We start from the raw sequence: 15167 nt of genomic DNA, 5'->3' as shown, positions 1-15167 counted from the left end.
TCTTATACACATCTAGATGTGTATAAGAGACAGGTACACTAGTGTACCAGCTAACACTGTACACTAGTGTACCAGCTAACACTGTACACTAGTGTACCAGCTAACACTGTACTCTAGTGTACCAACTAACACTTACGTTTTTCTCTACTCGATTTATATATATCAAAAATTATCTTTTTTTAACCCTTGCTTATCTTTAATATCGTCGCGTCATTTAACACTTATGTGTTATTTTATCAAGTTTGAGTATTAATATTCATCAGTATCTGTAATTTATTTTTTTATCACTGAAATAATCTTATTCATTCCGCTATTAGTTATTTATACCGCTATTAGTTAATCATAAAAATTAACTAATTTACTGAGACTGGCTTCATCACGGGAATTTTCAGACCTAAATCGATAATAATATTATATATATAACATCAATAATATATAATTACCTTTTGCCAAATTAATCACAAAAATTCTCGGTTATGCATTAAAATTTAGTAAAATTATATTAATTTTATCTGTTTTGAGACTTATTTTGCTTTGTTATGATCGATTTTTGAAATGACGCAAGCAGAATGTAGGCATTAATAATTTGTGCAACAATAATAATAATAATAACAATAATAATAATAAAAATAATAACAATAATAATAATAAAATAATAATAATAACAATAAACAACTTACATAAAGCTATCGTTTACTCCCGTTCGGAACTTATCGTTTACTGTTCCGGAACGTTATAAATGTTCTTTAAAAAATAATGTGATGTGTACATATAACTCAGAAAAATTGATGTATCGTATTGACCAAAAAGTGCCGCCTCCTCATCCACAGCACCAGTAGAAAGCTGACGGAGCCAATTGAGTCAGGATGACCCAGACAGGAACAAGAAGTTCATGGTTATTTGGACACAGTCTCACTCATTTCTCTGTGTGATACCTTTGATCTATTCCAAGGCTCGTGACAAGAGCTTGCAAGTGTAGATATATGATGATAAGACACGTACACCTGTAGCCTGTATCAACGTGTCCATGGCCGCCATCTTGAGCAACTTATCATGTACCAAGAATCTCATTAATTTTGACGTCAATGATGTTAAAATGAGAAATAGTATAGTAGTAGCCTGCGTTTATAGTAAGTCTGCAACTTCTAGAATTAATATTTATAAGATAATTTATATAATTAGAACTTCCATTGATTTTTATATGAGATATAATAATGAATTTGAAAAAGCGCATCTTAAATTACGTGATACATCATATGTTGTACTTTTCATCGTTCGCGGGTGAAAATTTCAAACATGATTTGAGAAATGCTTATTTCAATGTATCCTAACTAGGAGATTAGGATGTTTCGCTTTATCAGCAAAGTCAAGCATATAAACACAATGAGTTGCCAAAGAAAACTGAAATCAAACTGAATTTCAAGGAAACTTTTGTAATCCTTTCAAGATTTCTAATCTCTCTTCTCTAGCATTAACGAAAATGAGTGTGATGTCCAAATAGCGATGCACTTCTTGCTCGATGTGAGTCATTCAGTTCGAGAGCGTAGATGTGTTCAGTAAAGAGCGTATCAGTGCTATACGTGCAACATGTGTGTCACTATTAGGACAACTTCATTATTATTATTTTTATTTCTATTATTAATTTATTATTATTATTATTATTATTATTATTATTATTATTATTATTATTATTATTATTATTTTATTATTAATATTATTATAATTATTATTATTATTATTATTATATCAAGAAACCATCTCAGTAATAGTCTCAGTAACAGTTCCATTCGAGTCATTAGTTCTTGGTGTTCATACTTGTCAATAAAGATTATTATTAAACCTTATTCTCACTGTGGCCAATGGATGGACCTATACGAACACTTGGCTGAATAATGCGGGGACGAAAGGATGTTTTTTTTTCTTTTGTTGGAGTGCGTCCGACATGTGGAACAGCCTCCCTGATAGCATCGTTGGCGCTCCAAGTATGAACGCCTTCAAGAACAGACTAGACGAAGCTATGGAAAAATAGGTAAATGTTCAGACTTGAAATAACTAGTACACTACGAAACATGTGAAAGTCCAGTAACGATTTTAAACCACCGTCAGTGGAAGAGATCTGGTGAAAATACCAGTTTTTAGATCTGTGAACAAGTCACGAAAAGTAAATGAATAGGCGAAAGGCCAAATCAGGCCTATTTTTCTGCGCCGACATCACGATGATATGATATGATTTATCCATTAATTTCTCTGAGTGTAGACTCTGGTGTTCACATCTGTATTGACGATACTTGCATGCAGGATCTGTTGCACCACTCAAACCACGACATCATTAACACCACACGACATCATTAGCACCACACGACATCATTAACACCACACGCCATCATTAACACAACACGACATCATTAGCACCACACCACATATTATATAGCATTAGTTTCCCTTCTTCGTGCTCACATTGAAAGGCTGCAGCAAAGCTGGCATGCGCTCCCATGTAATTATAGCGACGATGCCCTCAGAGAAGTGATCGGGTCAGATTGTCCAATTCGTGACACACCTTCTGCATGCAGCATTGATGCGTAATTTATGCCAGACAAAAAGGGTTCAGGATGACCCTTTCAGGAGATAGAGAGGCTCGCTATTCGGACAAAGACTCCTTATTTCTATGCGTGTGACATTAAAGAATCAACTTGCAACAGAATCGTGATGTAATATGATAAATTGCTACATTTTATATTAATTATGTGATCTAAACGCAGTAGTTCGATTCGTTTCATATTATTTCTTAATAGATAGAACTTATTAACAAATTAAAGAGCTTTTTTATATAAGTCCCACTTGATGTTATTGGTCATGTAGAAAACTTATTATGAGCAGATAGCCTTGCTTCGTTCAAATAATTGATACGCGCTGCAGAACTTGCAAAGGGTTTATGCAGGAGAAACATATATTGAGGTATCAAATCGATAGAACAATACACGGCAACGCACATATTAACATAATTATTGCACAAGGCATGAGTTGAGTATTAAGGGTGTGTCTGAGTGAAAAAACGCAACTGTGACTGGCCACAGTTGCGTGACACCAAAGTCAGTTCGCTAGTTTTTACAATAGGACAAGTCTAAAAGTATCTATCTTAAGCTGAGGTAAAAAACTTTAGCCTGTTATTTATTACGTGAATTTGTCCAAATCTGAATGAACATCAGCAAAATACGAGCAAGGCTTTTAAAGACGAAAACGACCGAATTACCTCCAGAAGAATGCCTAAAAAATACCTTTTACCTGTTTCTCATGGCAAGATAAAAGTCTTATTCTTCATTCACCGGCGATTTGCCAAGTTGTTATACACATTTATTACAGAGATGAATATCTCACGGCCTCAAATATCCACGGCATCCAAATATACGAAAAATGTCCATGAATTTTTGACAGGCGAGCGCAGCCATATCGGCGTGACCAGACGGCTGGTCTCCCCGGAGCCGACAATCCGGCTAGGCAGGAGCTAAAAAATAAAATCTTGTCACAAAAAAAATCGTGCTGGATGAAAAATTTCCAGTTTCCAGAGGCTATTTTCCTGCAAAAGCTTATTCAAAAAAACTAATCAATAGTTTAAGTTGACGAGAAGTTTCCGTATTTGTTATTTGAATTGATTGGAAACTAAAAGTTAGACTAAACACTAAAGTAGTATTTATTCGTACAGTAAATTTTATAAAATAAAAATTGAGTCACTTGAACGAAATATTGAACAGTAAAGAAATTTAATTCTACCATATCAGCACGTCTATAAGATCCCAATCTTATTGCAATTTTCTCCACAATAATTGGCCAGGACGCCTGGAATGCAAGTCCATTTTTCAATACCTCCTCCCATTTAAACTAAATATTTTCCATGATGAAAACTTTTTTATAATACGCTCATGTAGCTATACTATGCATTCATCACGCTGATGCAGCTTGCTCGCACTATATACATATAGCATACAGTCATCACACTGATGCAGCGTGATGGCTCACTCTATATGCACGGCTTTCCGTTATATAAATGTTCTCTCACACCGCAGCCCGAGGCAGATCTTCTCTGGCTCAGCCCTAACTTTTCCCGCGGTATTCCGCTGACCAGCGCCAGTATTATGGTTTTGCATAGAATATTTTGCGGGCCATCTTGCGTTATTTTATTTGTATAGAATATTTTCCAGGCCGGCTTATGCCTTTTTATTTGCATAGGATAATTTCTAGGCTATATTACATTATTTTATTTGCATAGGATATTTTGCAGGCCATCAGGCGTTTTGTGTATTTTGAACAAAATATTTTGCGGGTTTTCTTACTTCTTTTTACCCTGATTAGATTATATTTATAAACCACGAAATCCTATTGTTTTGTAAAGAATATTTTATAACTCGAAAATTGTTCTCTTATTTCGCATAGATTAATTAGTTTCAAGTCATTTTGCGTTTCCTTATTCAACTTTAAATGTTTTTTTTTTCAAACAAGCTCAATTGCGTCCTCTGATTTTGCGCGTATATTTGGCCAATTCTGTTCATTTTTTCATAAAATAAGCCCTTTGCAGATTATCTAAAAATTCTCTTTTATGTCCTAATAATCTTTCTCAAAAGTCACGTTTTTTCACTCAACATTTTGCTGCCCACCTTTTTCTTGTACTCGAAAATTTCATTCCGCTGGTTGCGTGGAACATTTTTGTTCGCAGAAATTTGCTACCCAGCTTACATCCTCCTATTTTTTACGTAATATTTTGCTATTTAGCATAGTATTTCCTATTTTATGAGTAGCATTTTCGTTAAGCAGCTTACAGCCTCCTATTTTATAAGTAAAATTTTAAATGTAGCATTTTATCAAGCAGTTTACATTCTCATCCTCTTGTTTCATACGCAATATTTAGCTACTCAGCTTAGTTTATCCTATTTTACACGTAGCATTTCTCCCCGTATAGTTTACTGAGCTTGCAACGCTTGCTGAGCGGCGTTCGCTGTTGGCCGACTGCCACGCGTGTGTGCTGCTGTACGAGCAGCTATAAATGGGCTTAGTCGCGCCAACCATCGTATACTTAATGTTTAGCTTGCAATAACCATTTAACCATTAATGACATGGCTCCAAAAACAGTTCGGCACTTAATGCGACAAATTAATTAATTCAACATTTAAATGGTTAAACTTTAAAGACCATCTCGCGCTCAATGGGTTTGACGGATCAACAATCTGGCACTGAATGGCGTCTGGACAGCGCTATATGTGCTTGAGACAATAAATATTGAACTTGGAACAGGGAAAAATGTGTGACTAACGTCAGATCAAAGACGTATTCTTCCAGTGAAGCGGAGTTTCATTCCTTGGAGAAAAAATTCCAGAAATTTATTTTAAATGGGCCCATGACCTATTTATTGTTTTATAAATAAGCATCTGTTTGTACTGCTGTACTCAAATAAATGATACGACTAGCTATTTTTACATGTCATGGTACTGACGGCTTGTTATTATACACAAAAAACACTGAAGCCCTATTTTTCGCTCTCTACAAAACACTGCCATATTGTTATTATTTAAATACCAACACATACAACAATAATAAGACTATAATGCATCGCAACGACCTATTGTTTTTGTATAATATAACGCACTGACTTACTGTTATCTATACAATAGTGAACGTTTGATTCTACGACTTGAACACAGCACATGACATGCAATATGTTCTCTATTGCCGTTCAAATTTCAAGCATAACGTTTTTATTTGGCAATAATTGGTATAGCGATAGCTGCCAAACGCCGCGCACCCCGTCAGCAACGCAGGACACAACGCGCACCCCCGTCAACAACGCAGGACACAACGCGCACCATGTCACAACGCAGGACACAACGCGCACCCCGTCAGCAACGCAGGACACAACGCGCACCCCGTCAGCAACGCAGGACACAACGCGCACCCCGTCAGCAACGCAGGACACAACGCGCACCCCGTCACCAACGCAGGGCACAACGCGCACCCCGGCAGCAACGCAGGACACAACGTGTACGCAGGGCAACATGTAATTAGTTTCTGAACTAATAAGATTTATTGTTAGTTACGTTGCTGATTTTTTTTGGCGACGTGAATTGTTTAATTTGCTGCTACGTTACTGATTTATTATTTTTTTTTTGCGTATGTAGCTTAATTACCAATTACAATGCTTAATTAATTAATTACTAAAACGTTTTTATTTTGTAGCTGAAGTTTTAATAAATAGAACAGAGAAGTTTACCAGTCTTTTCGCAGATTTATTCATTGTACAACAACCAGCTGACGCTAAACCGTCGTAAATATTCAGCGCTGCAAAACCGGTATATAATCTCTTCAGCTTACTCATTAAAAATATAATATATTAACAGCAAACTAATTTTCAAATCTTTTTGTTTTTCATGTAAATAGAAGATAGAAATCAACTGGTCAAAAATGTTGAAACTCAAATAATATTTAATATGAGCTATTTGTTATTAATTTCATCAGGTAACGTCAGATCAGGAGCTATGGCACCGCTACGTCCGACACGTACGAGAGCACGAGGGCAACTGAGCCCAGGGAAGGGGAAGTGAGGGAACATATCCAACAGAGGGGAGATTCTACAATAATAAAATAGATTTGAATTAAATTTTTCAAATTAATTCCAGAAACCAATTTAAACTTGGTAAGTCTTTTACTATATTAAAAGTCATTTATTTCCGCTAAGGTGAGTCTTTTCCACGCTTTTCCCATCTACCATTTACGTTAAAATGTAATGCATTAAAAATGCATTTGTAATGGCAATAATCAAACTATCGGGCAAATTTTATTACCTCATGTAAATAAATATTAGTTGATAGGTTTTGGATAATTTTTAATAAGACGTCAAGCTGTTCAGTTCGCGGCATAACCTCACGTGCTAGTGAGGGTTAATATCGTCCATGTTGGTTTCAATTAATCAACACATTTTTTTCTAAAACATTAACGTTTTCAATAATCTCTTTAGTGACAAATTTTCTACGGAAACTTTGCTCAGTCTTACGGTAAATTTCCTGACGATATAGTATCAGAAAATTTTAACCGATTTTTTTATAACGTCGAGTAAGTTTCATTGCTTCATTTAGGCCCGGCTATGTACACAGTTTAGTGATGTAAAAAATTTTAATCAAATATTTAATTTAAATGTCATAACTAAATGATAATGTGAGGGAAGTCACCACGCCAAGCGTGAATGTATCATATTGTCAAATTGTGACACTTTCTGCACGTAGCCTCAATATGATCTTTTCCCGGCAAAACGGGGTCATGATGTGCTCAAGGGCAGAAAGTGCATTGCTATATGGACAAAGTTTCCTTTTTTTCTCTGAGTGCGGGTAACAGTTGACTTCCTTCAATGCCTTACACTCTGTCATGTCTACAAAAATAAATGCTTGTAAATGGCCATATTTGAGAGTTTACTATGATGGTATAGCACTTATTTATGTACTAAATAATGTTATTTATGATGTAAATAAAGTTATTTATGTTGAAAATGAGGTTATTTATGTAGTAAATAAAGTTATTCATGCAGTAAAATAATCCTTTGAGTGAACTTGATCAAATTCACGTTTGTTCACGAGTTTGTTGAAGACATGACCTGAAACTTTGCCATGCATTTAAGTAAAGTAAATGTTTAATCGTATAAGTGATGTGCACAGTGGGCTGATGAAAAATCATGCCAGTTCAGATAACAAGACAACCCTGAATCTAAATACGTATCAGTTATCTTTGCGACCGCAAATTGAGTTATCGGTCATAACAATTTTATCAAACAATAATGATTTTTGTTATTTTCTGATAGCCTTGGATTGGAAATTGAGAATGCATGCTGTGCAGTGACTTCAAAAAATTATCGCACTATGTACGCTCAGATGTCAATCCTTGTATATAATGATTATAGTCTAATGATTATTGCTACATTTACATGGTTGGTTCTCGACCCAATTCTCACCGGCTTCCTTCTTTGTTACTCAGAATTTGCTTAATTTAATGGGCTTTATCTCAACTCGTGTAAGTTTTAATTATTACACTATTCAAATGTTTCAAGATTATTACATTATCTCAGAGTCTCATGCATGTGATCAGCTCATGGCCATGAATTTCTCGGTAACATATCATGAAGTTACATGAAGTCACCTGTGCACTCACACGATGCTGGGAGAACCACACCAGTATTGTCCGATATCAAGGCAGAGATTTCTTATAAAAACAAGAGATTATTATTGAGAAGGGTTCAGTCAGGCAAATATTCATACGAGTGGCTGTCAAAAAAGGCCAATCAAGCAAATATTTGGTGCAAACACAAACTTTAGATCTTTGCGCGTTCGACTACAAACACGTAAAACATTATATCTGAGTATTTAATTTATTGCTTTTCATTTCGCTCGATTGATTTCAAGAATCGAAATAATGTCAGTGATATTAATTTTCCTGCTTGTGAGCGCCGCCATGAACTGCTCTCTAGCAGCGCCTACTCCTGAGGAGACATCGACAGAATATTTCACTACCCAGCCTGTAATTGTAACGACCAATGAGAATGAATGCAAGGCTGAGGTAAGGACATAATCTATTTTTTTTTTTTTTGCAACAGAACTTTTGTCTGTTTTTATTTATAGTTGTTGCGAAATAAATATGCCGTATAAAATTATTGGCGGATAATTATCAGCATCAACAATGCATATCTTAAATATATTAGCATGAATCATTCTATTATTCCAATTATCTGCTATCCGCTTCTTTTTTCGAAGCCACGAGCGTCAATATAACGAATTTCTAAAAATTAAATTTATCAACTTCCACTCCTACAGATCGAGATAGCTGAAAATTTGAATAATTAGGTATTTTATTCGAAGCAATGAATCGGCATTATAACATTTTTATAATTCTTGTGCACTAATACATGTTCTTGTTCATCAAATCGTCGATGCACTAAATGTTGTATTCTACGTCAGCCACAGTTTCTTGAACCAACTGTACATGGTCCGTAACCATGTACCGATATTGTATCGTATTCGCTTATAAGTTTATGATAAAATCAGCTAAAGCTACCTCGTTTGTGCACATCTGGGCTGAATGCCTGTCAATAATTGATCAGCAATTCAAAAAAGTGTTGTGTAAACTCATTAAATGTTTTGTAACCTGTTAACGAATCCGTAACAGTATTAACTGTTATTCGACCCTTAAACTGCTATTTAATAATAGCTCCTATATACCAGACAACTTTAATACAAGTATTTTAGCTGAAATATTTCGTAATTTTTAGTCAAATTTTCGTGAGTTGCTTCACTGCCGAGCGATGTATACCTCCAGAAGAGTTACACAACGAGCTCTAAAGCAGCAATAATGTAGTAATATTAGATATAATTTCCCTAGTTTAGTACGGTTCAACCTGCCATAAAACGCCCAGTTTAGTAAGGTCCAACCTGTCATAAGAAATTTGGTCAATATTTAATAATCCATTTTTAATAATATTTAATATTTATATTTTTATTTATTTATATTTATTATTTTTTAATATTTTTAATATTTAATAATACTTTTTTAATAATAAATTTTTTTTCAGGTGTCAGCGCAGTGCCCAGCAACCGACCCTGAAATTGCCGTTAATCTTCCTGACCCTGACGACTGCACGAGCTTCTGCGAGTGCTCTGGCGGCACTGCCTACGCTATCCACTGTGATGGAGGTCTCTACTACGACGAAAAACTGCATATATGTAACTGGCCAGACAATGTGAGTTTTTCAATTGTATTCCATAACAAATAATGGATCCGCAACTACCCATTAAAATGAATGCTTTGTTGGTAAACACATATAGTCTTACTTCTTTCACATACAGAAGCAACACAGCACGACTCAATAGAAAAGAAAAAAAACATGCTAATATTAAGACAGCCCAGCAAAAGATAAGTTCAATTCATACCGTTCTTCCATTCGACGAATAGTTTTAAGATTCTTCATGACAATTTCAATCTGGATTACCAAGCTTTGGTCGAAAGCATTACCTTACCTCATAATATTTTTGTTGATCGTTGAAATTATCGCTTATGCTATGATATAACTACTTTCCTAATTTCGTGTACTTATAGATTTTCTCAGACATATGTTTAGTTAAATTCTAAACTTCTATTATCAGGTGGACTGTGGCAATAGACCGATCCCCCCGTTTGCTGCTTGATCGTCTGCAGAGGCTGAAGGATCGGACGCCCCTTGAATTTTCGGACTTTCTTGGGACAACGTTAACCTAATGACCCTAGTGGTGTAATGCTACTATGGCTTACATTAATTCACTAATGTTTTCGTTTCCTCAAAATATCAGTAAAACATAGAAAGATATTGAGTACTATATACTTTCCCCATATCATTTAGCAAATAGAATGTTGAAATTAAAGCTTCACAAAACCTTATGCCAGTGATTGCCCAGTGGTTACAATTCAGAGTAGGTACCAAGATTAGCGCAGAGAGGCGCGGGTTCGATCCGGGGCCGGATTATCAAAACATGCTAAGTATACGTAGCCGCTAACGTTTAGCGTAAGTACAGCTAAGTAGACGTGACTCTACTGAGTGTTATTATCGAAACATTTGCGCGGGAAGCTACGTACAAAAATTTGTGCATAACTGTACGCCTGCTCGGAGGTGTCAATTTTTTTGCCCTGATTGCAAGAAATTTTGATGAATGATCACAACAAGTGCATTGCTATTTGGATAACGTCACACTTATTTCTCCATATGCACCCTAGTCAGTCTACGCTGATGCCGCTGACACGACACAACCTCCTTCCATTCACGCGCTCTGCGCACTGAGTCTACAGGAGCTATAGGAACAGCAAATCCAAAGCCTCCGATTGGTCAGTTAGTTGTATGGTTTCGATAATACCTTTTCAGATGAGTCATGCGTAAGACAGTTTTGTTTATGCCAAATTTTGACTGACTTACGCCATACGTAACTTTTTGAACGTAAGTACGAAAAGTTACGTGAACTTAGCGAAGTTTCGTTAATCTCTGCCCAGCTCAGTTTCTGGTCAGAATCGGCAAGGAGGCCCGGCGGTTAATTAAGCACTGCAGAATTTGAATCAGTGAGTTGTCAGTTAGAGACCGCAACAAGCTGTGGATGTTCTGCGATGCTAAGAATCGGCGATCGACAGGCCTATGGCCTAATAAACGCTGAAACCGCTATTTTTATTATTAGTACTATTATTAAAATGATACTAATTTGCTTCTGATGAGATCACTAGCCTACAAAATCTTTTCAGTTATAAATGATTGGTATAAATAGGAGCAAGAAACGCGAAAATTTTCGTAAAAAATCGTACAATAATAGAATAAAAATTTCGGCACTGAAGAAATAGGCCCATGGCCTATGGCCGATTTTTGTAGTTTTCGCGATTTCAATCCACAAGTGATCCGGATTTATGAACCCGATCTTTCCATAACTTACGAATTGATTGTGATAGCCTAGCTGCAGGACTTACTGCAAGGCTCATAAGGTGCTAGGCATTTCAAGACTGAACCTATGCTCCTGCATAGCTTCGTCTAGTCTGTTCTTGAAGACATTCATGCTCAGAGCGTCAACGATGCTATCAGGGAGGCTGTTCCACATGTCGGTGATTCGAAGCGAGAAATGTTATCGCATGGATGTCAAGCGTAAAAATCGGAGTGATATTGAATGAGAGTGATATTAACTTAGTTTATATTGGTTTATTCATTAATTTGAGACCATGCAAATCCGAACGTACTAAAATTTCAATATATGAAATATATTTTCGAGAATATATCTCAAACAAATGTTATTTTCTATAAAATTTTAAAATGACTGCTGTTAAACGGAATAACCTCATTAACTTGTCAAATTTTCCAGTTCATAAGTAAAAAAAATCTTCAATGGGGCCTATATTCGATGGTCGTTAAATTTCCAAATAACTCCGAAACACAAGCTAGAACAAGACATCAACGTTCATAATCATAAACAAACCTTTCAGAATATTGTTGTGGCGCCTGGCGGGGTTAAGGTTGTTCGTTCATGGTGACAAGACTTGTGGTGCTATCGCTTAACCCTTTCCACCCGGCTATATGATGGAAGTTATTTTATGTGTATTTTTTGTGTTAATTATACTCTATGGATCTTTATTATAGTTTCTATGCTACTAAAATATAAAAAAATTAATTAATATAAAAAATAGTGATCCGGGACTCCAGAGTCCCGTCAGGGCTCCCGGGACATGACATAATCATATAGCCATCACACGCGATCCCATGTATTATGCTCCAAGATCTGCACAATATGCACTTATTAACAATAATAATGTAAAATAAAACACGTTTTGCAGTAAACATTTTTTACTTACAAAATTAACACAAAAAAAAAAAACAAATAAAATAATAGCTTTTCAGCATAAAAAGTTGCTGATTTTTTTTTGCTCTGCTGATACAATTGATACAGTGTAAGAGCTAATCAGATATTTATTATCAGTAAGTACATAGAAAAAAATAATCTGAATGAAATAATAAGTTATTACGTAGAATAATAACTTTGGCTTATGTGACAAGGTGAGATAAAATCATAACTGAATACATCATATTTCCTTTATCGCACGTGCATTTGCACGCTTCCCTAGCTACTTGTGAAACTCGCCAAAACAGTTTTTGGACGTTGCAACAAAGATGAACGCCACATTGAGAACATTTGGATAATGGACGTGATTCCACTTTATCCAGGGAACAAACTTCATAATGACCACGAATGTTCGTGAACAGGGGCCAGTGATTTCCAGGGATGCTCAACTGTACGGAGTCTGGTGTCGAGAATTTTCCTTTTTTCCTCTTGGCATGATGGGTGCATGAATGTTCTGTATATGCCAGGCGTTCTCATGCTATTTCTTGTCGATAGTCCAAGAGGGAAATGGCAGATTGACAATGTTCCTTGTGAATGAGGAAGCTGTTCACGATTGTCATATCTAGAAGTCCGAAGAATATGCCATGCCACCATTTCAAGCTCTTCCTATTGATGCCATAGATTTGCCTTAGCATGTCATGCTTATCAACACCCCCCATGTGTTTATTATAATCTTTGCCACCAATCGAAATAGAGCTTGTGGAAACGGTTCTTCAATGATGCGACAAGAGATGTAACAATGTTTCCACCAAGGCCAAGGTTATTATTGACCAGTTCGTCACCTGGCTGCCACTTTCCACAATAAATGAAAAACTTGTGTATGTATCCAGAGTCATCAGCGAGACACCATAATATGTATCCTCGTTTTATGGGTTTCATTGCATTGCATTGCTGTAGAGAGCTCCTTCCCTTGAATTTGATCATGGACTCATCCACAGACAATAATTCTAGAGGATTATTTACTGTGGAAAACCGTTCATTTAGTTTTTCAAGATACGGCTTCAATTTGAATAACACGTCGTGCTTATTTTCATTCAGTTTTGCATTGTCGTTTATATGCAGACATCCTAGAATTTCAATGAAACGGTCACGAGACATTGCTGCTTGAATGATAGGTACACTCATATCTTGAGATGAGGACCAATAATGTCAGAGCTGATTTCTTCTATTGTAGCCCATCACAATGTTGATTCCAATGAATACTTTTATTTCATTTTTCGTCACAGAAGCAGGCTTCCCCTTTTGTACACTTTTCAAATTAGTCTGGAAGTGAATCATATCAAGAAGATCCTCATAAAAAAATGCATAAAACATCGAGGGCGCATGCAAATTCATGATTTAGTTTGGGATGCGCGACAAACTCATGGACAATTGATTTTTCTTTTTTTTTTCTCCATTTTCGTGGATGTACACCTACCACAGGAGTCTCAGAAGCTGCATCAGTAGGTGTAATCTCGGCTTGTTCATCCAATTCAATGATATAATGGGTTCATCTTCGACTTCCGCATCTAATCTGTACACGATATGAATGGTTTCTGTGGGGTCTCGATCTTCAGGCTCAATCAGTCAATGTCGGTATCTTCGTGAATGTCAGCATCAATTTCGTCCTACAGATGAAGTATTTCATCTGCTTCCAATGACCGATTGGCCATGTTTCAGGAAGAAGTGCTCAAGTCTGAAAATAAAATAAGTTACAACATAAAAGTGCCGTGGTGTAAAAAAAATGAATACGAAATCGATGGGACCAGTAAGAATTGGAATTCTCAGTAGTATTCCTACCTAGTGATACAAACGACACGCGACTCCTACTGGGACTATCAGGTCCCGGTTCTCCTGGCGGGACTTGCAAGTCGTTCCCCTAATTTCTATTTTTTCATCAAAAACAGTCTTCCAAATACATTTATTTGTTATATTTCGTTAAAATATAAATTTTTACACAAAATTAAACAAAAAGTAAGGAAATCCATGTTGAATATAAACAGTTATGATGGAATATTCTGAGAGAAAAAGGAAACTTACTGTCATTCTCAGCCGGCTGATTTTGTTGAGTGAAAGGTGCAAGCATAAAACTTCAAAGTGGTTAGGTACTTTATAGAAACTGAGCAAGGTAGTGTACGTATTTTAAGCCTTTAAGAAGTTCAGTTTTTGCCTCAAATAACGATGTTGGGTAGAAAAAGTGGTCTTGGTGGATCGAAATAATATATGAACCTTCGAAATTAGAATTCCATCCTGCCGGCCTCCCCGTCCGACTCACCAGTGATAGGAAGATCTGCCAAGATCAAGAAGCCCAGACTTCAATGCCACGCCAAACCTGTTCTTTCATCAACTTTTTCAGAATCTGCCTCAAACAACACCACCCAGTTTGAAACACTGCCTGTCAGTCACTCATCTACCACCTTTCTTCTGCTACGAGAAGATAAAATAGCCTTGCCATTCAATTTCTATGCCCAAATCTCCAAAAGCTGAAAAGCTGGCCAGCATTACAGTTCATCAAACCCGATAGTCTCGGCCGAAATATGAAGGGCACCCTAATTACTGGGGAAGTAGCTACTGGCCAATAAAGTAAACCAGTTTAACAACTCAGAGCACCACTATGAACACCAGGGAATTAAATACAAAATTTGTATCCCTAGAGAGCCACCCATGTTCCAAGGGGAAGTAATATTTGATTTCTCAGACATAGAGGACAAGTACCTTCTGAGCTACACCGAAGATGAACTCCTAGTCGTGCTTACTCTCCCTGCA

At 36.3% G+C, this 15167-nt stretch overlaps 2 protein-coding genes across 2 annotated transcripts in view; one reads left to right on the top strand and one right to left on the bottom strand.

Moving 5' to 3' along the window:
- LOC108665672 (glutamate receptor ionotropic, kainate 2) overlaps nucleotides 1-12048 on the bottom strand; it is a gene marked incomplete at its 5' end in the record, with an annotated part of 43877 nt that extends 31829 nt beyond the window's left edge. Inside the window, one exon of the mRNA XM_018152447.2 lies at nucleotides 12003-12048. Within this exon, the coding sequence (XP_018007936.2) occupies nucleotides 12003-12048 (46 nt within the window). The remainder of the gene's footprint in view (nucleotides 1-12002) is intronic.
- LOC108665673 lies at nucleotides 8269-10366 on the top strand. Its single transcript, XM_018152448.2, has 3 exons — nucleotides 8269-8586; nucleotides 9596-9763; nucleotides 10167-10366. Exons 1-3 carry the CDS (start codon nucleotides 8443-8445, stop codon nucleotides 10206-10208), a joined length of 354 nt encoding a protein of 117 aa, XP_018007937.1. The 5' UTR covers nucleotides 8269-8442; the 3' UTR covers nucleotides 10209-10366.
- Nucleotides 12049-15167: the final 3119 nt, after the last annotated feature.

The sequence above is a fragment of the Hyalella azteca genome, unplaced genomic scaffold (genome assembly GCF_000764305.2).
Source record: "Hyalella azteca isolate HAZT.00-mixed unplaced genomic scaffold, Hazt_2.0.2 contig13497, whole genome shotgun sequence".
Taxonomy (NCBI): Eukaryota; Metazoa; Arthropoda; class Malacostraca; order Amphipoda; family Hyalellidae; genus Hyalella; species Hyalella azteca.
The sequence above is the reverse complement of the archived record's forward strand: the minus strand, read 5'-3'. Positions and strand labels throughout refer to the sequence as shown.